The 26,746-nt window shown below is 42.5% G+C and overlaps 1 protein-coding gene across 1 annotated transcript in view; it reads left to right on the top strand.

Annotated features, from left to right (window-relative positions):
• The window catches only part of LOC132402722 (exportin-5), a 114,568-nt gene that overhangs the window by 82,852 nt on the left and 4,970 nt on the right, over nucleotides 1-26,746 (top strand). The window contains exons 22-31 of the mRNA XM_059985688.1: nucleotides 2,439-2,535; nucleotides 3,308-3,444; nucleotides 4,447-4,544; nucleotides 6,507-6,553; nucleotides 7,459-7,556; nucleotides 8,179-8,232; nucleotides 12,666-12,751; nucleotides 12,959-13,066; nucleotides 15,441-15,578; nucleotides 17,428-17,592. Coding sequence (XP_059841671.1) covers nucleotides 2,439-2,535; nucleotides 3,308-3,444; nucleotides 4,447-4,544; nucleotides 6,507-6,553; nucleotides 7,459-7,556; nucleotides 8,179-8,232; nucleotides 12,666-12,751; nucleotides 12,959-13,066; nucleotides 15,441-15,578; nucleotides 17,428-17,592 — 1,028 coding nt within the window. The remainder of the gene's footprint in view (nucleotides 1-2,438; nucleotides 2,536-3,307; nucleotides 3,445-4,446; nucleotides 4,545-6,506; nucleotides 6,554-7,458; nucleotides 7,557-8,178; nucleotides 8,233-12,665; nucleotides 12,752-12,958; nucleotides 13,067-15,440; nucleotides 15,579-17,427; nucleotides 17,593-26,746) is intronic.

Genomic DNA, 26,746 nt, shown 5'->3' with positions numbered 1-26,746 from the left:
TTAAACATAGCATGCTAACTCCTGTACATAATACTATTTTTGAAGAACAATGTGCTAAAAGCTCTTTTTACAGCCTTATTTGGCCGTGGCACCACCTACAAGGAATTATGGATTTGTATTCCCGGATCCCTCTGTTCTATTAAATTCCTCTGTGCCCTGCCACCCACCCTGTAAGACCTATCGTGGTTAGTCCTTCCAAGATGCAGCACTTCACACTTATTTACATTAAATTTCATCTGCCATTTTTCCAGATGGCCTGGATCCCACTCCAAGCTTTGATAGTCTTCCTTGCCCCAGTCTTGGTGTCATCTGCAGATCTGCTGATCCTGTTTACCACATTATCTAGATTGTCCATATCGATGACTGACAATAATAGACCCTGCACTGATCCTGCACATACCACTGGTCACAGGCACCTGGTCAGAAAGGCAACCATTTAGTATCATTCTTCACCAGTGAAGTCAATGTCAAATGTTAACTTACCCCCCCACATCATCCTGATTGCCAAGCGTCTGAACCTTGAACTGCCTCCCACATACGTTTTTGTCAAAGGCCTTTCTAAAGTCCATTTAGGCAACGCCTACTGCTTTTCGTTCCTCAATTTTCTTGGTAGCCTCCTTGGAAAAACTCTGGTTAGACATGAACTACTATGCACAAAGCCATATTAACTATTCCTAATCTGACCCTGTCTATCCAAATACTTATACCTTCCAGTAATTTACCCACTAATGAAATCAGGTTCTTTCGCCTGTAATTTCCCAGCTTATTTTTAGAGCCATTCTCAACAATGAAACAATATTAACAATCCTTCAGTCCTATGGCACTTTACCATTGGTTAAATATTTGACAGGCCTCCTGAACTAACCTCCAGGCACTAACCTCCCAAAAGGTCCAAGGGGGCATTTAATCAGGCCCTGGGAACTTACTTGACCCTAATTTGACTCAAAACAGTAAGCACCTTGTTGTCTGTAATCCAGATGTGCCCCATGATCTTACTACTGTTTTGCTTCAATTCTATAGACTCTCTGCCTGTCTTCCGAGTAAATACAGATGCAAAAACCTGCCTTACCTCTTTTGGCTCTATGCATAGATGACCACTTGAATATCAGTGCGGACCAATTCTGTCCCATGCTATCCTTTTTGCTCTTAATCTGTTTTACTTTTCTCCTTTACTTTGTATGCTAGAGAAAACTCATGCCTTCTTTTATCTTTCCTTATTTCCCTCTTAAGTGTTGCATTTATTATACTTCTCAAGCACTTCATTTGTTTCTTGCCGTCTATACCTGCTGTGCATCTCCTTAATCTTATCCAGGGCCTCTGTATCCCTCAAACCAATGTTCACTAAACCTTTTACTCTAACAGGAACATACAAACCCTCTATTCTCAATACTTCACTTTTAAGGTCTCATATTTACCAAACATGCCTTTACACTATTGCAGCGCCAGCAATAGAGGTTCAGTTCCCACAGCTGCCTGTAAGGAGTTTGTATGTTCTCACTGACCGCTATCAATATTGGCCTTTATTCAGTTTAGAATCTCAACTTGAGGACTTGTCGTATCCTCCATAAATATCTTGAAACTAAAGGAACTGTGATCATTAGATCCAAAGTATTTCCCTACACATTTGCCACCAGCCCTGTTTCATTTCTCAATAGAAGATCCAGCGTCACTCTCTCTAGTTTTTTACGTCTATATCTTGGTTAAGGAAACTTTCCTGAACACATTTGACAAACTCTCTCCCATCCAGTCCCTTATGGGAGTCCCAGTGAATATGTGAAAAGTTAAAATCACAATTGTATTTTTCTTGTAACTGTCTACTATCTTGCTACAAATTTGCTGCTGTTAAATCCTGCTATTGAGATCTACAATATAGTCCCATTAATGTGGTCACCCCTTTCGTATTCCTCAGTTTCACCCATAGTTGACAAGCCCTCCAGGCTATCCTGTCTGAGCACTGCTGTGACATTTTTTCAATGAGTAATGTCATCTCTCTGCTTTTAATAGATCTCTTTGTTATGTGTAAAACAATGGAACCACAGAACATTGAGCTGCCAGTCTTGTCCATCCTACAACCAAGACTCACCAATATCTACAATATCATAATTCAACATGCTGATCCAAGCTCTAAGCTCATTTGCTTTACCAATAATATTCCCTGTATTAAAATAGACACAAGTCATCATGTTAGTCCCACCATGCTCAATCTTTCAGTTCCTGTCTTTGTATGATAGCTCCACATATATTTTCCCCAGAACTACTCCACTAGTTGCACAGACTTTCCCCTCATATCAGTTTAAAACCCCAACAAAAGTTGACTTTTAATGAAACATCTTGGTCTTTGACCGAGACTAAGTTGTATTCCCATAAATTTGTCCTCTAAGTTTAACACTATTGTAAATCATAGAATCTGTTTCTGATGAGTCTTGTCATTGATGCAGGTATTCCACAGCCTTTACTAGATCATGTTGATGCTCCTGTCTACAAATCTGTTCTGGAACGAATGCAAGGATTCTTCTGTACCCTGTATGATAACTGGTAGGAAGAAATTTTGTCAGTATCTAATTCCTATGTATTTAATTTAATACTGAATTTTGGTTTTTACCTTCTCCCCTTCATTTTCCACATGGGGTGAACTAGCCTTTGGGTGAAGAACAAATGTGCTCCAATTTATCTGATAATTGTTAACACTTTTGCTGTATACTTTCTGCTTAGAAACATAGAAAATAGGTGCAGGAGTAGGCCATTCAGCCTGTCGAGACTGCACTGCCATTCAGTATGATCATGGCTGATTATCCAACTCAGAACCCTGCACCTGCTTTCTCTCCATACCCCCGATCCCTTTAGCCACAAGGGCCATATCTAACTTCCTCTTAAATATAGCTAATGAACCGGCCTCAACTGTTTCCTGTGGCAGAGAATTCCAGAGATTCACCACGCTGTGTGTGAAGAAGTTTTTCCTCATCTCGGTCCTAAAAGGCTTCCCCTTTATCCTTAAACTGTGATCCCTCGTTCTGTCAGCATCCTTTTAGTGTCTTCCTTCGAGTGTGTACTAGACGTATGAGAGTTGGGTTATCTAACTGCACAGGGCAATATGAATCAATGCATAGCATTTTTGATTAGTAGTTCCTTTTGATGCCTCAGACACAGAGGCCAGCTGCAGTTCAGTTTTCTGTGTGATGTGTTGCATGCTAACCCACTTGGAACAATGAACCTCGAATTTTGTAACTTTGATTCTGTTTGTAGTATTTGTTTTGGTTTTCTTGGATATTAAAAAGATTACATTTACTCTGACTTTATTCTTAAACAGTTTTCATATCCTCGGGAATGCTGGACCAAGTATGCTTCAAGATTTTTTCAACATAAGTAATTTTGCAGAGTCTGTAATAAACTCTGCTTTTGTGAATCTGGAGAATATTCCTGACTATAGGCTCCGTCCAGTGCTCCATATCCTTTTTGCCACTCTGATTAAACAAACTTGGGCAGATATCTTTATGTTGGGATAATTGAGTACTGAGACTAGAAATTGGTCTGAGCTAGATCTTTGCTAAACAAAAACTACGGGATACCATGGTAGTGCAGTGATTAGCGCAATGCTATTACAGCTCGGCATTGGAGTTCAGTCCTGTGTAAGGAGTTTGTATGCCCTCCATGGAATGTTTTGGTTTCCTCCGGGTGCTGCGGTTTCCACCCACAGTTCTAAGATGTACTGGTTAGTAGGTTAATTTATCATTGTAAATTGTCCTGTGATTAGGCTAGGATTAAATCTGGGGTTGCTGGCAATGCTGCTTAAAGGGCCTATTAAAAATGTGCAAATAAAATAGATGTGTGAAATCTGAAGCAAAAACTGAAAATGGTGTGGGAAGAGAAACAAAATTAATGTTTCAGGATGTTCCTGAAATGTTAACTATTTTATTTCTATTTCAGAGTTTTAGTCACCCATTTGAATTTGTATTGGAAAGATAGTTTTTTTTTAACATTGAGACACTACCGTTAATGTTTAGCAGTTTTGTACATTATTCAAGAGAGACATTTTGAGAGTAATTTTTAGATGGCTTAATGTTTTAATTGGAAGCATATGAATAGTTATTCAGAGTTTACTAATAAAAATCATAATTGCTTATTTAAAAATGTAATAAAGGCATATAAAACTTGGCTGCCGCATTTCCCTAGCTTGCCATTTGGTTAGGTTTGATGGGAAATAATTGTAATTAACTGAGCTGAAGATGTAATGCAAAACTTTGTCGTTTTCTGAGAGATTTTGCATGGTAGCATGGGCTGTATAGCTAGATCTCTCCAGCAAGATCTCTTATGAAGTTTTTCAAAGATATACATTTGATGGAATAAAGGGAGATGAGGCAAAAATATTTCTTGCTGCTATCAGTCTGTTGTGAAATGTTAGGAAGAAAATGCCAATTAAATACAAGGTAATACTTAACTTGTGCATACGTGTCTTTGTGAAGCCTTTGGTCCAGTCCTGCCCACCTGAACATTATGAAGCTGTGCTGTGCCCAATTCTTGGACCCCTATTCTCCTATTTACTGCAGGTAATTATATTTAAAAGAGAGAGGTCTGAAGGGTTATTGTTCTGCTGTTGTGAAACTATATTGCAATTCTCCAAACGAGGTATCTGGGTTTCTTAGTTCCATGTATCCTCAGTATTTGAATAATCTGTGGGCTTTTTCTGACGCTAGTCAGGGAAGATTGTGCATGCTGGGCCAGACTTTCCTAATGATTTCCATGAGTACATGCAAAACTGCAGTCCACAAGTCAGTGTGTTCTGGAACACCACTCACCACGGGTAATAGAGTAGCTTTTAATTTTACTGAGCTGATGGTGAGGAGGATTTACTGCATCTGATGCCTCGGGTTTGAGATCCAGAAACTGGGTACACAAATGGAAACTCCATACATCTGAAAGGTGAAGGTAACTGTGTTTATGTTGTTTCTCTTAAACTCGCTTTTCAAAGTAAATGTTTATTTTTGCTTTTTCCCGCACTTTTAAATGTCTGTTTAACAAAGATAATTAAGAGATGGTAAAGAGGCCCTCTGACAGCATAAGCTTTTAGAAGGCACTCAATTATAGAGTCATATTCATAGAAAGATACATCAAGCCATTTTTTTTTTGTTAATTCCAGCTCATTTTCACAATTTTCCGCTCAGTTTCCGTCCCAGATGCGCGCGCCTACACACTAGGGTCAGTTTGCATTGGCCGTTTAACTTTCCCATCTACACATCTTTGGCTCGTGGGAGGAAACTGGAACACCTGGTTAAAAAATTACAAGGTCACAGGGAGAACGTGCAGACTTCACAAAGACAGCAGTGGAGGTTAAGAGCTTTGAGGCAGCAGCTCCGTTAACTGCACGCTGTGGTGCAACTCTACTGCACTCCTGTCAATGGCTAGGCTCCTGGTTTGCACTGCATTGAGTCAAATTACTGCTCACGGACCACACTGACTTGTGAAAAGCCTTTGCAACTTTGGGCATCCTGCAGAAGGCAAAAGCAAGGTAACACCTGAGTTTAGGAACATTTGGCTCAATATTTTTTCTAATCTATGATTAAATCAAAGGTGTTGTGGGAGAGTGAATTGGAGAATACTTTAGAATGCTATGTAATGGACATTTCTGATAAACTGAACAGATCTTAATATGAATTGCTGGATGAAAAGTATCAATCCAAGCTCAAACCTTGACATACAGCTGGTGTTGGTCCTTGGCTGAATAAGACTTGCAGAGGAGTTGTTGATACTGCTTTGATCCACCTACATGCCCCAATTATATTGTTAGAATGGCCATTGTTTACGGACTAGCTGCTTGACTGCAGGAAGGTATTGGCTTATAAGATTGGTTATGTGGATGATGACTGGATTAATTTAGGACAATGGAAAATGAAAGTGCTGAGTTTGTGTGTGGCAAGGACCATTTGAGTAAATCTAGCTCTTGAGTTTGATGATAGAAAAAATCTATTGTTTTGAAAGTAACAGCGGGCTACAAATTCTATAGTGCAGCTGGGCATGTTAGACCATCTTTTTGTGTGGCTGTCTGAACACAAAACTATAATACACTTTGAGTCCAAAGTGTAGTTTGTGATGGAGTAGGTAACAATTGGTGAATGCCTCCTTCAGCGCTTCTGTAATGGAAAGGCTAGAGGCATACCCGAGAAAGTGGGGGCAGATGACAAGGGCCAAATGGGTGGTAGGGGAAGGGTAATGTTGGAAGCTTGGGTCTTGAGTTGGTCAGCAGTTGGAAAATAAGTGGGCATTGGATATTGATGGTGTGGTTCTTTATTGGCCAGATATTAGGAGTTTGGGCAAGTGTATATTTGAATATGATCAAGAGGCCGGGTACATCTGTGCAATGGAGGGGCTAGGGCTTGAAGGTGAAAGAAATCTTGGGACTTGTTAAATCTGGGATTCCCTTTCTTCTGCTCTCCATTTAAACCTATTCATAATTTATGTTTGACTTGCCATGAATCAGTACATTGTTCAATATTATTGTATTGTTTTTCCAGAGACTAAGTGGCAAATGGATTGTCATCAACCAAAGAGGCTTATTGGAGTAAGTAAATGTAAAGATCCAAAACCATGATGATTATTGTCCAGGAATTTGTTAAATATTAGATAGTAAATGTTGAAGTATTATGCAGGTGTATTTTCACTGATGCAATAATTTTGATTTATATCAAGTGATTATTTTTCAAAGATGGAGAAATCAGGTCTAACTGGGGTTTTGTTTTCAATGAAATTGCGTATTAAGATTTGTGTTTGTGATCATAGATGTCCAGTTTCTATCATGATCTTGAATCCTTCTGGGAAGCTATAAACTGTTGCTGAGCTGCTAATTTATGCAGTTCTTTTAGCAAGTATTTCACCTGGTTTTTGCAACTGACCTCAGTTGTATCTCCTTAGCCTCATTGGCTTCGTCTCCTTTTTGATTTCTGCTTCAACGACAATTGAGAAGCTTAACTGTTCTAAGAAAATTTACTTGATCAACATTCCTTTTACCATCCTAAATATTCACATTGTTCGTCATTGGTGCACTATGGGTGCAATGGCTACGCTGGCAATATGCACTATGGTTCCCTGCCTTGGTTACCTTTTCAGTATAGATAGGAATGTACTTGGAAGTAATGCTTGCTTATTTAATCCCCTCCTCTAAGTTACGTACGAAAGTAACTGGGGAATATAATGGAGAAACCACAAATATTGTCTAAATTCTGGAGTTCCTGCCCATATCATTATAGTGGAAGCACTTCCATTTGAAAGAATGCAGTAGTTTAAAAAAAAATAGCTGTTAGCCACCATCTTGAGACTAGTGAATATTTGGCATTTCAAATGCTGTGACAGATCAAGCAAACCCTCATTTTGAAAATTAAATTGAAAATTTAGTTTGCTTTAAGTAAAACCAATTAATGTTCCTCCTGGCTGTGAGAGCTAAGATTTTTGCTGTTTTTCTTTTTTAAGGGCTGAAAGTGGTGGTCCTGAGGAGAATCCAGAGTCCCAAGAAATGCTGGATGAACAGTTAACACGCCTTCTCACTCGTGAATCCATTGATCTAATGAGTAAGGAGTGTATTTCCTTGCACAAAGAAAGAAAAGCTATATGGAGAAATTTCCTGACGGATTTGATAAAAAATATTACCTTGTCAAAGTGGATTTTCTTTTCATCAAAGTAAAAAGGTTAATTTGAACTCCAGAGAAACAGTAACAGTAGCTATTAGGTGCAAAATCCAAAGTAAATTTAGTGATTTGAAAAAAAATCTACTTTGTACTTAAAAGGAGCTGGGAATTGCTTTGAACTTCAAACTTTTGAGTTTAGACCATATCCAAGAGGAGATGACAACTTTATTGATTTAAATCCTGTTTTGTTAGATTTAGTTTTCACTCTTATGGTTCCTTAATTGAGCACCATTCTTTCCTCCACCACCCATTTTGTCCACTTTGTCACACTATTACACAGTAAATGCAAGGTCACTGAACTGGAGGACAGGAATCAATGAACTTGTCCATTTAGTTAATTAGTTTTGTTTATAATAGGAATCAATGAACTTGTCCATTTAGTTAAAATACTTTTGTTTATAATACCATGTATGTGATCCTACCTAGTTCTCAGCTGTCTAGAGCTCTGCAATTTTGTAGTAAATGTAGCATAAAAGCTGGATTTGAATATCTGTTCTTTTTTCAGCTGTATGCTGTTGTGTTAAGAAAGGCCCAGAGTCTATGTCAGGGGATATGGATGGTGAGTGGCAAAGACTTGATTTCCATACATTAATATAATGTTTCGCTTTATCTCAAGTTTGTGGAAATAGTTTGGAATTTTTTTTAGGTTAGTAATAACAGTAGTCTGATGGAATAAAGCTTTGCCTGATCATATATGTGTGCTTTTGAGCAAGGGTACCATTCCAGGCTAACAATGCATGGCTTTGAGAAGTAAACCCAATAGTCAAGATAAATTATTTGCCTTTGAAATTACAGCCACTTTAATAGATTATAAAGCAAAATTATTCATTAACTACTTTTATTAACAGTAAATTGCTGATTACTGTCCTGCACTAAAATTTTATAATTTATTTTGGACAAATATTCTGCGTAAATGGTGCACATAATACTGAAACAAGAAAGTGAACAGTATTTCCACATGGCGCAAAGAAGCACTATGCTAAGATTGCTGTGGGAGAAGTGCTTTTGAATCTGTGTGACATTGATTCACTAATGGAGTGGGAGGGTGCTGTTCCAATTGGACTGGCTACACCTGAGCAATGCTAGAACATAAGACGATAAGATATAGGAACAGAAGTAGATCATTTGGCCCATTGAGTCTGCTCTGCCATTCATTCATGGGCTGATCTAATTCTTCCAGTTGTCCCCATACCCTTTGATGCCCTGGCTAATCAAGAACCTAACTATTTTTGCCTTAAATGCACCCAATGACTTGGCCTCAACAGCTGCTCATGGCAACAAATTCCACGGATTTACTACGCTCTGACTAATTTCGCCGCATCTCTGTCTTAAATGGTTGCCCTTTTGTCCTGAAGTCGTGCCCTCTTGACCTAAGCTCCCCTACCATGGGAAATACCTTTGCCATATCTAATCTGTTCAGGCCTTTTAATATTCAGAATGTTTCTGAGATCCCCTCATAATTTCCGGAATTCCAAGGAATAAAGCCGAAGAGCTTCCAGACATTCCTCATACAGTAGCCCTTTCATTCCTTGAATCATTCTCGTGAATCTTCTCTGAACCCTCTCCAATGTCAGTATATCCTTTCTAAAACAAGGAGCCCAAAACTGCCCACAATACTCCAAATGTGGTCTCACGAGTGCCTTATAAAACCTCAACATCACATCTCTGCTGTTGATTTCTGTACCCCTAGAAATGAATGCCAACATTGCATTCGCCTTCTTCACCACTAACTCAACCTGGAAGTTAACTTTTAGAGTATCCTGCACAAGGACTCCCAAATCCCTTTGCATCTCTGCATTTTGAATTCTCTCCCTATCTAAATAATAGTCTGCCCATTTATTTCTTCCACCAAAGTGCATGACCATACGCTTTACAACATTGTATTTCATTTGCTACTTCTTTGTCCATTCCTGTTAACTATCCGTCTCCCTGCAGGCTCTCTGTTTCCTCAACACTACCTGCTCTTCCACCTAGGACCAGGGTTCTGGTGAATTGCATAACTACGGTTGTGGAAAGAGTTCATAAAAATAGTAGGGGTTGAGTTCAGCAGCATGGAAAAGTATGAATAATGTAAAAGGGAAGGAGAGTGCGGGAGAGGTTACAGGATTCTTTGGAATAAAGAATCAGACTAAATTTAGAAAGGGATAATTTAGGCAACATGGAGACAAAATTGAGAAGTGTGATAAGTACAGGACTTGGTGTTGTATTTAAATGCATGTAGTATTCAAAATATGGGAGATGATCTTGTAGCATTACAGATTGAAAGAAGGTCACAGATGGGAGCATAATATCCAAGGCTGCACATTGTACCGAAGGATGGGCAGAGGGGGAGGGATGGCTTTTTTGGTTTAAAAAAGATGAAATCAAATCATTATATAGAAGTGACATAGGAAAATTCAGAATTCTTGTAGGTAAAGTTAATAAACTGCAAGCATTTAAAAAAGAAAAATGTTATGGGAGTTGTGTACAGCCATCCAAAACAGTGAGAACAGATTACAATGAGATATAAAAGGCATGTAAAAAGCATTGTTACGATGGGCAAGGGGGAATTTCAAATGTAGGTAGATTGGCAAGGTTGATGCTGGATCCCAAGAGAAAAAACTTGTAGAATGCCTATAACATGACTTTTTAGTGCATCTTGTGGTTGAACCCACGAGGAAAAAGGAAATTCTGGATTGGGTGTTGTGTAATGAATCAGATTTGATTAGGTTAAAGAATCCTTAGGAGGCAATGATCGTAATATTATAGAATACACTGTACGGTTTGAGAGGGAAAAGTTAAAATTGGATATATGGGTATTGCAGTTGAGTAAATGTAATTAGAGGCATGAGAGAGTAAGTTAGCCAAAGTTGATTGGAAGGGGACACTAGCAGGGATAATGGTAGAACAGTTATGGATGGAGTTTCTAGGAGTAATTTGGAAGATGCGGGATCGGTTCGTCTCAGGGAAGTAGGAGCATTCTAAAGGGAGGATGAGGCAACCATGGCCAACAAGGGAAACAAAAACACCATAAAAGCAACCAAGGGCATATAATATAGCAAAAACTAGTGGGGAGCTAAAGAATTAAGAAGCTTTTAAAAACCAACAGGAGGCAACTTTATAAAGCAATAAGGAAAGAAAAATATTTGAATGAGAATCAGGTCTATAATCACTGGCATGTGTCATGAAATTTGTTAACTTAGCAGCAGTTTGATGCAATACATAATATAGAAGGAAAAAAACAATGTAATAATAATGATAAATAAGTCAATTACAGTATACATGTATTGAATAGATTAAAAAAATGGAAAAAACAAATAATATATATTGAAAAAGTGAGGTAATGTCCAAGGATTCAGTGCCCATTTAGGAATTGGATGGCAGAGGTGAAGAAGCTGTTCTTGAATCGCTGAGTGTGTGTCTTCAGGCTTCTGTATCCCCTACCTGATTACCTCACTCCTAACAGTGAGAGAAGGGCATGCCTTGTGTGCTAGGGGGTCTTTAATAATGGATGCTATCTTTCTGAGATACTGCTCCTTGAAGATGTCCTGGGTACTTTGTAGGCTAGTACCCAAGATGGAGTCGACTAAATTTACAACCCTCCGCAGCTTCTTTCGGTCCTGTGCAGTAGCCCCTCCATACCAGACGGTAATGCAGTCTGTCAGAGTACTCTCCGCGGTACATCTATAGAAGTTTTTCAGTGTATTTGTTGACATATCAAATCTCTTCAAACTCCTAATGAAGTATAGTGGCTGTCTTGCCTTCTTTATAATTGCATCGATATGTTGAAATATGAAGGTAAGCTAGGCAATAATTGAATTGACTTTATTTGTTTCCCTCACATACATGAGGAGTAAAAATTTTTATCTTGCATCTCCATCTGAATGTGCAATGTGTAACATACAGTAATTTGTAATAAAGAGTATGTACAACAGAACTGTCAATGTAGCTTAGAAATACAATTGTGTCAGTGTGAATTATTCACTCTGATGGCTTGGTGGAAGAAGCTGTCTCAGAGTCTGTTGTTCCTGACTTTAAAGCTGCTGTATCGTTTCTTGGATGGTAGCAGCTGGAACAGTTTGTGGTTGGGGTGAGTCGGGTCCCCAATGATCCTTTGGGCCCTTTTTACTTGACGCTGTAAGTGTTCTGAATAGTGGGAAGTTCACATCCACAGATGTGCTGGATCAAATTAATCCTAAGTTAGGCTGTATAGACCCTGCCATTTTATAGGAGATGGGTAAGAAATTTACATTTTCATAAACCTATTCCTACAACTGGGTTATTATTGGAGAAGCCAAAACCAGATATTGTGCCATACAAGTTTTATTTAAATATATAAAGTGCAGCTATGTTTGGATTTTTTTTAAACTTGGGTTAGTTTTTCCATTTCAAAGCTATAACCACTACTTTGGACTTGTTAACATGTTTTGCTTTGTGACTGAAACAATTGACTGTTTTATTTTAGCCAAGTAGAAAGCTTTTTCCAGGGATTGGCTCAAGTTTGCAAATTTTTTTCTCTTATATTTCTTGAAGACTGACATCAAATCATATTGTTCTCAGAACTCTTCTTTGGAATACGACGATGAATACAGATCTCTCGATGACTTGCACTCGAAAACAAAATTCCTAGTACTTCAGCTGATGCTGTCATTGCTGAATATAAATATCCTAAAACAAAAACAGAAGACATTACAAATCTGAAGTAGCAAATGCTGGGAATGTCTCTGGGCAGGCAGCGTTTATGGAGAGAAACACAAGTACAAGTCAATTCGATGTCCTTTTGTAGTTGAATAATATCAAAATGTTTCAGGCAAAATTCAAGTTTCAGTTTGATTTAGGATGCTCTTTATTGCTGTGCTTTAAGCTTGGATGAAATCTGTAAAACTTCAGTTGTATTTAGTACAATGTCATAATTTCATCTACTAGGGGATACTGCCTCTTCCTGATTCTGTATAGCAGTATTGAATTTACTGAGAATAGTTGATACTGTATGAAATGTGGTCTTTACAACAGATGATGAAATGATGAACACAAATGACACTCCACATGTTGGATCTGAAGAACTTACTGATCTTGGAAAATGTCTGCTCAAGTCTGAGGTAAAATTTACATTTTACTGGTTTAAAAAAATATTGGTTAAGTTTTTTAAGGAAAGGCATTTTAGCCTTGAGTAATTATTCCTCTTCATTTTTCAGGAAGTAATATTTTCATGTGATTTCATTTAGAGCAGATTGGACTTTTGCTGAATCAATTGGTTTTTAAGTGTGATGTTAGTCATTATAATTGTTTTTCTTATTTTGATTTAGGAAATCTGTAAAGCATTGTTGGCAACTGCTTACAGTGCTGTGACTTGGAATGACACTATAACGTGCCAACGGGCAACTTTGCAGCTTTGCTGGCCATTGATGAAACAGGTAAGTATCAGGCTTCTGAATTTGGTCAGTCACAACGAAGAGCTGAGTTTCACAGAACTTTTCTAGTGGCTAACAGCCCTCTTATAAATTCTGCATTGTAATATTTTGAATTTAACACTCTTTGTATCTGTAGCAGTCCTGGTTCTGCAGTTTTCCTTTTTTTCCAACAGATGATCAGTGTATAATTATTAGTAAATGGAATATAGCATTTTTTCCCACTTCAATTGGCTAATCTACTATATAGCTCCATGAAACTCTTTTAAATGGGACCCACTCAAGTAAATGACTTGGTTAGCAGGGATGAGTTGGCCCAAAGGGCCTGATTCTGTACTGTCTAACTCTTAACTGATGATACATATAAACATGATGTTAACCAGCAATGCATCAAGCTGGATAGTGTATTTGTGTAGATACTAATACAGTAAATTGTTTGGAATTAATGCTTAAAACAAAATAGATGGTGAATCTCACTATTTTTGATTGGAAAAAGGATCGAGTACTTCCCCGGCACATAAAGTCTTCTTGGGCTTCCAGCTCAGTCCAGGTAGTGATTTTAACTGATGTTTTGATAACAAATTCGGGCATCTTCATCAGGGCTGACTTGAGTGGTCTTGAGTAAACAATTAATAGAAAATGTGATAAAATTATAGCAGTCTTAGCTATAGTTTTAGCATGTTTTCTATATATTAATGGAATAATTATAGACTTCTGTTGAAATTGACTATTTCCAGCACCTTCTGTTTCTAGTTGAGATTGCAGCATCTAGCATTTCTTTTACAGTAAATCATTTATTTTTCTTGTTTCTTCACAAGCAGTGCATTTTCAAAATGTTGCAGAAATTACTGGTTATACTTAGTGTTTATTACAACTGCAAGTATCACCTATATAGTGATACTGATGTCACATCATTTTTTAATTTCATGGCTACCAACGTCGAGAAAACCAAAGATTTCAAAGTCTGTCTCGTAACATAGTCAAATGAACATGTTCTTTGAAATTTTGTCCTGAACCATATTCCCTGCTGATATCCACAACCTGTGCATTTTTTCCAGATGCAGAGGGTTGGACAAGCTGAACTTGAAGCAGCTCAGGGGTAGATCAGGTTCTGAGTGACTGGCCTTGGGTGACAGTTTTTTTAGATTATTTGTGAGATAGTTGAGAGAACAAGCTTTCAACATGCTAATGATCACACTGTCATTCTTGTGTTATACTGAGCAGCTAGGTGCAAAGTGCAAACCATCTCTTTCCTTAGCTTGCACATTTTTTTCTGGGTTCATTGGTGAGCCTAACCATGGAGATTATCTTTGCTGGGATCTGACCTCCTGCTTGACCTCAAGCATTCATGTTTGGCTGAATATGCATTGAAGTTTGAGACATTCTGATGCCCGAACAGATGACTACTGTCTATCAGATTGATCTGGCCTATTATATGGCTGTATTTATGCCAGACTTCAGAATACTATATTAACTTGGAGGAAAACAATTTAATGTAGACAAGTGAGGTGCAGCACTTTGGTAGGACCAACCAGTGTAGGTCTAACATAGCGGATGGTAGGGCATTGAGGAGTGCAGTAGAACAAAGGGGTCTGGGAAATGGGTCCATAATTCATTGAAAGCAGTGTTACTTGTAGATATGCTCAAAAAGAAGCTTTGGGCACATTGATCTTCATAAATCAATGTACTGAGTACAAAATATGGGATGTTTTGTTGAAGTTGTATAAGATGTTGGTGAGGCCTAATTTGGAGCATTGTGTGTAGTTCTGGTCGCTTACCTACAGGAAAGATGTAAATGAGATTGAAAGAGTGCAGAGAAAATTTACAAGGATGTTCTTGGAACTGGAGGAACTGGGTTAGAAGGAAAGATTGAACAGCTTAGGACTTTATTCCTTGGAATGTAGAAGATCGAGGGGAGATTTGTTAGATGTATATAAAATTGAGGGGTGTGATGGGTAAATGCAAGCAGGCTTTTTCCACTGAATTTGGAAGGTCATGAGTTAGGGTGAAAGATGAAAAGTGCAAACGGAACATGAGGAGAAACTTCTTTACTGAAGGTTGTGAGAGTGTGGAACAAGCTGCCAGCACAAGTGGGGCACAACAATCTTGATTTCAATGATTAAGAGAAGTTTGAACAAGTACATGGGTACCAGAGGTATGGAGGACTCTGGTCCTGGTGCAGGTCGATGGGAGTAGGCAGCTTAAATGGTTTGACACGGACAAGGTGGGCCAAAGGGCACATTTCTGTGCTGTACTTTTCACTGGCTATTTCATGCTTTCCCAAGGTGCAGATGAACTTTGTTTCTATTCTCTGCCCCTAAAGAAGTGGTATTTGCTTTCTATTTGACAGATCAGTTTGTATTTTTATTTTTGCTTTCAGGTGTTGTCTGCAACTCTACACTCTGATGCAGCAAGTTGGTTTTTCATGAATGTGCTTCGTGGATTACAGATGCACGGACAACATGAAGGTTGCCTTGCAGCATTGGTTAATCTTGCTTTCATGATATATGAGGCTTTGGTAAGCATCTAACTGATAGGCAAGTGTATTAACATTGTAGAATCTTAATTCCATTTGAATATTATGAAGAATTCACTGTGTGGAATAGCTTTATTTTAAGCACTTGGCAAATAAAACACTTTCACATAGCAATTCTCACAATTTTGGATGCTCAGAGTTGTGTACTTGAAGTGTCTTTATTGGTGTAAGGAAGAAAGTAGTCAATTTGCAAATAGAAGATCTACAATCTGCAATTAAATGATAGACTGTTCTGAACATCAAGTTAGAGTGCAGATTGATTAAGTGAAAGGATTTCTTTCATTGGTCCAAAATTTTGTAGTGACCTTTTGTTGCCTTTCCTTATAAAATCTTGTTATATGGAGTTGCTTTCCATTTTGTTCTTGGGTAAGTCTCCAGTGGTTGACTGGTTGTTCAAGGAACCATCACAGTCTTGTAAATTGCTTTGGTTTTAACCAGGTATGTTCATCCATCAACTCTGTTTTCTGGATTTAGGTCTACCAATCTCATGAATGGGTCCTACTGAGCCTCTGCCAACCATCATGTGCCCACTTAAACTGATCCCATTTTATTTCTCCCACACTTCGATCAACTCCTCCCTCCCAGATACTAATACTTGCCAACACAACGTACAGTGGTTAATTCACCCATTAACCTGCACACCTTTGGAATGTGGGAGGAAACTGGAACACCTGGGGGAAGTTCACACTGTCACAGAGAATTTGCAAACTCCACACACACAGCACAAGGACTCAGGACTCGGGACTCACACCACCAGGTTAAAGACCAGTTACTATCCTTCAACCATTAGGATTTTGAACAAAAGGGGATAACTACTCACATTTAAAGATTCTTTTATCTTGTTATTTCATGCTCATTATTTATTGCTATAACTGCAAACTCTGCAAAATGCATTTGCACTATTTGTTTACAGATCTTGTTTACTGTTACTGTTCGATAGATTTAATCAGAATGCTCACAGAAAAAAATCTCGGTTGTGTGTGGTGACATGTATGTACTTTAATAATAAATTTTACTTTGAACCTTGACTTTGAGCCAGCAGTTAGAACTAAACTTGAATTACGGGCGCTGTGAGGCAGCATATCTATTGCCTACTTGACGATGCTGTCTATTGTTTGTTTAAAACTTTGCTTTATATATTATCTTCTTCCTTCCTGAGTTCTCTTCAACTATTTAATGACTGTTTTCAACTTTGTGCCATATACTCTAATGTTTCTTAAAAACATGGAGAATGGGAGCAGTGGTCAGTTGCCCCTTTGGGCCTGCTCTACCATTTAAAACTTGGTCAGCTACTTCAGTACCCTGTTCCTGTTCTCTCACTATATCTTTGATTCCTTGTATATTTTAAATCAGTGTTAAGCAACTGTGGCAGAGCCTGCCGTTCCAGGATCGGCCTCAATAGCCACAGTCGAAGCTGCTCGACAAATTAGTGACTACTAGAGGCGCAGTATCCATGGTCGACCACGACCGATGGAGGCCACACAATTGAAAATAGGATATGGAGAATTTTAATATTGAATATTTTCCTTGCCTGTCTCTGTACAATTCCAGAAAAAATTTGTGATTGTGTTGTTTTGGATGCTTTAAGAAGTACAAACACAAAATGCTTGAGGAACTCAGCAGGCCAGGCAGCATCTATGGATTCCAGCATTTTGTGTGTTACTTGTATTTCAAGTATCTGCAGATTTTCTCTTGTTTGTGCTTGTAAAATTCACTATTATGTTTTACAGCACTTCTTTAAACAAATTTTCCATGCAGTTTCACAGGAGCTTTGAGGGGCCTCAGAAAACCAACTACTTAACTAATTTTTTTTTTTAAATTCCTATTATAGAGACCACGTTATCCTGAGTTAAAAACAGTGATGCAGCAGGTTCCGCAAATCTCTAGTGATGCTTTGGATCAATTTGATATAAAACTTCTGAACCCATCGTCTCATAAAATGGGCGATAAGAAGAGAAAAGATCTTTTTAAGAAACTCTTGACTGGCTGCATTGGGGTAAGTGGGGGATCTAGTTCCCAAAACATGACTTTGACATTGGATGTGATATTTTAATAATGTAATGATAATTGAACTATAAATTCATAAAATTGTCTGTTTAGTTATGCTTCTCTAGCTCTGATTGTCCTTGCTGGTGAGGCTGCAGGTTTTGAGGGGTTAGAACAGCTTAGATGAGTAACAACTTGTACAGCTTAGATGAGTAAGTGCAATGTATTTGGTAGATGGCACACAATGAGCCACTGTGCAGTTGATAGTGGATGCGGTATCAGTTACATGGGTTACAGTGTTCAGAATGGTGTCACGCTTAAGTAGATAAGCCTACAAGAGGAGAGGCTGCACTTGATTTGGTATTGGGAAATGAACCTGGTAAGGTGTCAGATCTCTCAGTGGGAGAGCAGTTTGGAGATAGTGATCATAATTCTATCTCCTTTGCCGTAGCTTTGGAGAGGGATAGGAACAGACAAGTTAGGAAAGTGTTTAAGTGGATAAGGGGAAATAGGAGGCTATCAGGCAGGAATTTGGAAGCATAAATTGGAAATAAATGTTTTCAGGGAAATGTACGGAAGAAATGTGGCAAATGTTCAGAGAATATTTACGTGGAGTTCTGCTTAGTTACATTCCAATGAGATGGAAAAGATGGTAGGATAGAGGAACCGTGGTGTACAAAGGCTGTTGTAAACCTAGTCAAGAAGAAAAGAAAAGCTTACAAAAGGTTCAAAAAACTAGGTAATGATAGAGATATAGAAGATTATAAGGCTAGCAGGAAGGAGCTTAAGAATGAAATTAGGAGAGCCAGAAGGGGCCATGAGAAGGTCTTGGCAGACAGGATTAAGGAAAACCCCAAGGCATTCTACAAGTATGTGAAGAGCAAGAGGATAAGACGTGAAAGAATAGGACGAATCAAGTGTGACAGTGGAAAAGTGTGTATGGAGGAGATGGCAGATGTACTTAATACTTTACTTCGATATTCACTACAGAAAAGGATCTTGGCGATTGTAGGGATGACTTAAAGCAGACTGAAAAGCTTGAGCATGTAGATATTAAGGAAGAGGATGCGCTGGAGCTTTTAGAAAGAATCAAGTTGGCTAAGTCACCAGGACCGGACAAGGAGTATCCCAGGTTATTGTGGGAGGTGAAGGAGGAGATTGCTGAGCCTCAGGCGATGATCTTTGCATCATCAAAGGGGATAGGAGAGGTTCTGGAAGATTGGGAGGGTTGCGGATGTTGTTCCCTTTATTCAAGAAAAGGAGTAGAGATAGCCCAGGAAATTAAAGGCCAGTGAGTCTATTTCAGTGGTTGGTAAGTTAATGGAGAAGATCCTGAGAGGCAGCATTCATGAACATTTGGAGAGGCATATGATTTGGAATAGTCAGCATGGCTTTGTCAAGGGCAGGTCATGCTTTTCAAGCCTAATTGAATTTTTTGAGTATGTGAGGATAAAGTTAGAGCAGTAGATGTAATGGGAATGGGTTTCAGCAAGGCACTTGATAAGGTACTCCATGCAAGACTTATTGAGAAAGTAAGGAGGCATAGGATCCAACCATATAACCATATAACAATTACAGCACGGAAACAGGCCATCTCGGCCTTTCTAGTCCATGCCGACGCTTAAACTCACCTAGTCCCACTGGCCCGCATTCAACCCATAACCCTCCATTCCTTTCCTGTCCATATACCTATCCAATTTTACTTTAAATGACAATACCGAACCTGCCTCTACCACTTCTACTGGAAGGTCATTCCACACAGCTACCACTCTCTGAGTAAAGAAATTCCCCCTCATGTTACCCTTAAACTTTTGCCCCCTAACTCTCAAATCATGTCCTCTTGTTTGAGTCTCCCCTACTCTCAATGGAAAGAGCCTACCCACGTCAACCCGATCTATCCCCCTCATTATTTTAAATACCTCTATCAAGTCCCCCCTCAACCTTCTACGCTCCAAAGAATAAAGACCTAACTTATTCAGCCTTTCCCTGTAAATTAGGTGCTGAAACCCAGGTAACATTCTAGTAAATCTTTTTTGTACTCTCTCTATTTTGTTGTCATCTTTCCTATAATTCGGTGACCAGAACTGTACACAATACTCCAAATTCAGCCTTACCAATGCCTTGTACAATTTTAACATTACATCCCAACTCCTATACTCAATGCTCTGATTTATAAAGGCCAGCATACCAAAAGCTTTCTACACCACCCTATCCACATGAGATTCCACCTTCAGGGAACTATGCACCATTATTCCCAGATCACTCTGTTCTACTGCATTCTTCAATGCCCTACCATTTACGATGTATGTCCTATTTGGATTATTCCTACCAAAATGTAGCACCTCACACTTATCAGCATTAATCCAAGGGGACATTGCTTTGTGGATCCAGAACTGGCTTGCCCATATAAGGTAAAGAGTGGTTGTAGACAGATCATATTCTGCATGGATATCGGTGACCATTGGTGTGCCTCAAAGATCTGTTTTGGGACCCCTACTCTTCATGATTTTTATAAATGACTTCCATGAGGAAGTGGAGGGATGGGTGAGTAAATTTGCTGATGACACAAAGGTTGGAGGTGTGGATAGTGTGGAGGGCTGTCGGGTTACAGCAGGACATTGGTAGGATGCAAAACTGGGCTGAGAAGTGGCCAGTTAAGTGTGATGTGGTTCATTTTGGTAGGAAAAATATGACAGAATATAGTATTAATGGTAAGACTCTTGGCAGTGTTGAGGATCAGAGGGATCTTGGGGTCCGAGTCTATAGGACATTCAAAGCTGCTGCGCAGGTTGACTCTGTGACATATGGTGCATTGGCCTTTATCGATCATGGGATTGAGTTTGAGAGCCAAGAGGTAATGTTACAGCTATATCAGACACTGGTCACACCTCACTTGGAGTACTGTGCTCAGTTCTGGTTGTCTCACTACAGGAAGGATGTGGAAGCCATAGAAAGGGTGCAGAGGAGATTTATAAGGACGTTGCCTGGATTGGGGAACGTGCCTTATGAGAATAGGTTGAGTGAACTCAGCCTTTTCTCCTTGGAGCGACAGTGAATGAGAAGTGACCCGATAGAGGTTTTTTAAGATGATGAGAGGTATTGACCGTGTGGATAGTCAGAGGCTTTTTTCTGGGGCTGAAATGGCTAGCACATGGAGCTCAGGAAACTAGAGAGCTATGGGTAACCCTAGGTAATTTCTGAGGTAGGAACATGTTCGGCACAGCTTTGTGGGATGAAAGGCCTGTATTGTGCTGTAGGTTTTCTACGTTTCTAAGTATTGTTGGAAAATCGTACATCAGTGGAAGAGGACAATATTCTGTCACAGTCCTGATACATCTTGTTAGATGGCAGGAAGGTGTTTAGTTTCTTTTAACTTTCTCTTCACTACACTGTGCAAACAAAATTACATTCCTAAACATACAGGAAGAACAATCTTGTGCAGTTTTATTCTTTTAGCTTCAAACCACTGAAGCCTCATCCATTGTCTGATCAGTAATAAATAAAATGCCAAGATAATTGGCTTCAATCCATATTTACTGTCTGATTATGCCAAAATAATTTGAGATTGCTTAATATTAAAGACTGATTAATGTCATTTCCATTTCTCAAGTGTTAGGAAGAACAAAATAATTGTTACTCCGGATCCAATGCAGCACAACAAAACACAATAAGATAAAGAAAACATTAATTAAAAAACACAGTAAATAGAAATATATAAGATAGTGTAGCGGTGTGCTACAAACAGCGCTAAAATTACGACACGGAGTCGGTAACTGCAGTCAAAGGAAAAACTTTATTCGAAAACTTCAGCCTCACTTTTAAGCCTCTGTCAACCGGCCCCCCATGGCGAAGAGGCTCCAAAGCTCTGTGCTCGCAAACCCCCGTAGGCTATCTAATTGTGAGTCGGTTCGCATACGCTAGGAAATGAGCCGCCACATAACCCCCCCCCAGAACCGGCGATACACCCCCCAATGTCCACAGCCTGGGCCAGAACCTGCTTGGGAGGTCGGCCTCTGCGCCGAGGCGCCGGAAACTCGGCCGGTTGCGCCAGGTCCACATGGGCCGGCTTGAGGCGGTCCACCGTGAAAACCTCCTCCTTCCCCCCAACGTCCAGCACGAACGTGGACCCGTTGTTCCGGAGCACCGTAAACGGCCCCTCGTATGGCCGCTGCAGCGGTGGCCGATGCCCGCCCCTTCGTACAAACACAAACTTACAGTTCCGTAGGTCTTTGGGCACGCAGGTCGGGTGCCGCCCATGCTGTGAAGTGGGTATGGGGGCCAGGTTACCGAGCTTCTCGCGAAGTCTGCCCAGGACTGCAGCGGGTTCTTCCTCTTGCCCCCTCGGGGCTGGTAGGAACTCCCCGGGGACGGCCAGGGGCGCGCCGTATACCAACTCGGCCGACGAGGCGTGCAGGTCGTCCTTGGGCGCTGTGCGGATGCCGAGAAGGACCCAGGGAAGCTCGTCCGCCCAGTTGGCTCCTCGCAGGCGGGCCATGAGGGCCGACTTCAGGTGACGGTGGAAACGCTCCACTAGCCCGTTCGACTGTGGGTGGTAGGCAGTGGTGTGGTGCAGCTGAGTCCCCAAAAGGCTGGCCATAGCTGACCACAGGCTGGAGGTGAACTGGGCGCCTCTGTCGGAGGTAATGTGGGCTGGTACACCAAAGCGGGATATCCAGGTGGCGATCAGGGCTCGGGCGCAAGATTCGGAGGTGGTGTCGGTGAGCGGGACCGCCTCTGGCCATCTTGTGAACCGGTCCACGATAGTCAGGAGGTAACGCGCTCCGCGCGACACTGGCAGGGGGCCCACGATATCCACATGAATGTGGTCGAAACGCCGGTGGGTGGGATGGAACTGCTGCGGTGGGGCTTTGGTGTGCCGCTGAACCTTGGCCGTCTGGCAGTGCATGCACGTCCTGGCCCATTCACTGACCTGTTTGCGGAGTCCGTGCCAAACGAACCTGCTGGAAACCATCCGGACAGTTGTCCGGATGGAGGGATGCGCCAAGTTATGAATGGAGTCGAAAACACGTCGCCGCCAGGCTGCGGGGACGATCGGACGGGGCTGGTTGGTGGCGACGTCACAGAGTAGGGTCCTCTCACCTGGGCCCACGGGGAGGTCCTGGAGCTGCAAACCAGAGACTGCAGTCCTGTAACTCGGAATCTCCTCATCTACCTGCTGTGCCTCTGCCAGTGCCTCAAAGTCTACCCCTTGGGAAAGGGCATGAACGGTAGGGCGAGAGAGCGCATCCGCCACGACATTGTCCTTACCCGAGACGTGCCGGACATCCGTTGTGTATTCAGAGATGTAGGACAGGTGGCGTTGCTGGCGGGATGACCAGGGGTCGGATGCTTTCGTAAACGCAAAGGTAAGCGGTTTGTGGTCCGTGAACGCGGTGAAGGGCCGACCTTCTAGGAAGTACCTGAAATGCCGGATTGCCAGGTAGAGCGCCAACAGTTCCCGGTCAAAAGCACTGTACTTGAGCTCGGGTGGCCGCAGGTGTTTGCTGAAAAACGCCAGGGGTTGCCAGCGACCTGCGATGAGCTGCTCCAGCACCCCACCGACTGCCGTGTTTGATGCGTCCACTGTGAGGGCGGTAGGGGTGTCCATTCTGGGATGTACTAGCATTGCGGCGTCAGCCAAAGCTTCCTTCGTTTGAACGAAAGCGGCGGCGGACTCCTCGTCCCAGGTAATGTCCTTGCTCGGACCCGACATCAGGGCGAACAGGTGGCGCATGATCCGGGCAGCTGAAGGGAGGAAGCGGCGGTAGAAATTGACCATACCTACGAATTCCTGAAGGCCTTTGACCGTGGTGGGTCGGGGGAAGTGGCGGACCGCATCTACCTTAGCGGGCAGAGGGGTTGCCCCGTCTTTAGTAATCCTGTGGCCCAGGAAGTCAATGGTATCAAGTCCGAACTGGCATTTGGCAGGGTTGATTGTAAGACCGTACTCACTCAGTCGGGCGCAGAGTTGACGGAGGTGGGACAGATGCTCCTGACGACTGCCGCTGGCTATGAGGATGTCATCCAAATAGATGAACGCGAAGTCCAGGTCCCGTCCCACCGCGTCCATTAACCGCTGGAACGTCTGTGCGGCATTCTTCAGGCCGAACGGCATGCGGAGGAACTCGAAGAGGCCAAACGGGGTGATGAGAGCCGTCTTGGGGACGTCGTCAGGATGCATCGGGATTTGATGGTACCCTCGGACAAGGTCGACCTTGGAGAAGATCCGGGCGCCGTGCAGGTTTGCCGCAAAGTCCTGAATGTGCGGCACAGGGTAGCGGTCCGGTGTGGTAGCCTCGTTCAGCCTGCGGTAGTCGCCGCACGGTCTCCAGCCCCCCGTCGCTTTGGGCACCATGTGCAGGGGGGAAGCCCAGGGGCTGTCGGACCGCCGGATGATCCCCAATTCCTCCATTCTCTGGAACTCCTCCTTCGCCAGTCGGAGCTTGTCCGGGGGAAGCCGCCGAGCACGGGCATGGAGGGGTGGTCCCTGTGTCGGGATGTGGTGCTGTACGCCGTGCCTGGGCATGGCTGCTGTGAACTGCGGTGCCAGAACCGATGGGAACTCCGCCAGGACCCTGGTGAAGTCGTTGTCGGACAGCATGATGGAGCCGAGGTGAGGGGCTGGCAACTGGGCCGCGCCCAGGGAGAACGTCTGAAAGGTCTCGGCGTGTACCAGTCTCTTCCTGGGCAGGTCAACCAGCAGGCTGTGAGCTCGCAAAAAATCCGCACCCAGAAGCGGTTGGGCTACGGCGGCCAGTGTGAAGTCCCACGTGAACTGGCTGGGGCCGAACTGTAGCTGCACCTGACGGGTGCCATAGGTCCTTACTGTGCTGCCATTCACGGCCCTCAGGGGGGGACCCGGTGCCCTGCTGCGAGTGTCGTAACTTGTCGGAGGTAAAACGCTGACCTCAGCCCCAGTATCGACCAAAAAGCGGCGTCCCGACCTGCTATCCCACACATACAGGAGGCTATCCCGATGGCCAGCCGCCGTAGCCATCAGCGGCGGCTGGCCCTGGCGTTTCCCGGGAACTTGCAGGGCGGGCGGCAACGGCGGGCTTCTGCGCCCCACCGCTGGTGGTAGAAGCACCAGTGGTCATTGGGCCGGGGGTTAGTGGGCTCTGCGGCCGGGCCTGGACTGGTTTGCTGCCGGGAGCGTGGCTGGGAGATCAGTGCGATGGACGCCCCGCTCACCTTTTTGGCGTTCCACAGCAAGTCCGCCCGGGCTGCCACCTTCCGGGGGTCACTGAAATCCGCGTCGGACAGCAGCAGGCGTATGTCCTCGGGCAGCTGCTCCAGGAATGCCTGCTCAAACATGAGGCCTGTGTGTCCCTCGGCCAGAGACAACATCTCGTTCATTAAAGCCGATGGAGGTCTGTCGTCCAAGCCATCCAGGTGCAGTAAACGGGCAGCCCGCTCGCGCCGTGAGAGTCCGAAAATCCTGAGGAGCAGGGCTTTGAATTCCGTGTACTTGCCGTCTGCCGGGGGCGACTGTACGAACTCCGCGACCTGGGCAGCTGTGTCCTGGTCGAGGGAGCCCACCACGTAGTAGTAGCGGGTGTCTTCTGAGGTGATCCGGCGAACGTGGAATTGGGCTTCGGCTTGCTGGAACCATAGGTCCGGGCGCTGTGTCCAGAAACCCGGCAGTGTCAACGAAACCGCATGAACAGAGGCGGCGTCGGTCATTTCTGGTCCAAAAATCGTTTGGACCGTCGGGGTCACCAATTGTAGCGGTGTGCTACAAACAGCGCTAAAATTACGACACGGAGTCAGTAACTGCAGTCGAAGGAAAAACTTTATTCGAAAACTTCAGCCTCACTTTTAAGCCTCTGTCAACCGGCCCCCCATGGCGAAGAGGCTCCAAAGCTCTGTGCTCGCAAACCCCCGTAGGCTATCTAATTGTGAGTCGGTTCGCATACGCTAGGAAATGAGCCGCCACAATAGCTTATTTACATTGATTGTATGTCCATCAAGTGACTGACAAGAAATGTTGGTGGTGGGTGAGTGGGTGGAGGTGTTGATCAATCTTACTGCTTGGGGAAAGTAACTGATTTTGAGTCTGATGGTCTTAGTGCTATGTAGCAGCTTGCCCCCTAATGGAAGTGGATGATCAATCCATGGGCTGGGTGGGTGGGGATCCTTCATGATATTTCTGGAACCTTTCTGGATTTGTGTTCTTGATGGTGGGTACCAGCGATGCGTTGGGCAATTTGACTATACACTGTAGATCTTTCCTGACCGCCACAGTGCAGTTTTCATACTATGCAGTGATGCAACATGCTAGGATGCTCACTACTGTACATCTGTAGGAGGTAGTGAGTATTTTTGTGCATAGTTCAGCTCTCTTCAGCCTCAAAGTATAAGTGGTGGTGAGCTTATAGGATGTGTTCTGGGACCAGGATATGTTATTCAAGATGTGCACTCCAAGCAGTTTGAATCTGCTGCAACAGACAAAATGCTGGAGTAACTCAGCAGGCCAAGCAACATGTGTTGAGAAGAGTAAACAGTTGATGTTTTGGGCTGAGACCTTTCGTCAGAACTTAGTGTTGCCTGGAATTCCAGCATTTGCAGATTTTCTCTTGTTTGTGTTTACTCTTTTGCAAAGATGCTGCCTGGCCTGCTGAGTTCCTCCAGCATTTTATGTGTATTGCTTGGATTTCCAGCATCTGCAGAATTTCTCTCCTTTGAGTTTGAAACTGCTCAGTTTCCACAGCTGTGCCACTGATGTAAAGAGAGATGTGAGTGATGATAGTTCTGACGTTGTTAACAATCTCCTTTTGTCTTGTTGACATTGAAGAAGAGACTATTTGCCTGGCAGCAAGTGTCAAGCTCTTCCACCTCCTTTCTATAGGCCTTTTCATTGTTGTTTAGTCTCCACTGTTGTGTCACTGGTGAATCTGACAATGTGATTACTTGGGTGTTTGTGCAATTGTGTGAGCGGAGTGTACAATGGTGGGCTCAGTACACAGCCCTGAGGGGCACCCATTTTGAGGACAATGTTGAGGATGTTTTATTTCCTGAGTGAGGTCTGTTGGTTAGGAAGTCCACCACCCAGTGTACCATGGTGTATTTAGACTGAGGAGTAGAAGTTTGTTTGCCAAGGTCTGGGATAATGGTGTTGAACGTGGAACTGAAATCGCATTCTGACCTAACTGGCTTCAATCAGT

The sequence above is a fragment of the Hypanus sabinus genome, chromosome 12, assembly GCF_030144855.1.
Source record: "Hypanus sabinus isolate sHypSab1 chromosome 12, sHypSab1.hap1, whole genome shotgun sequence".
Classification (NCBI taxonomy): Eukaryota; Metazoa; Chordata; class Chondrichthyes; order Myliobatiformes; family Dasyatidae; genus Hypanus; species Hypanus sabinus.
Note: the sequence above shows the minus strand (reverse complement) of the source record. Positions and strands in the feature narration are given on the sequence as shown.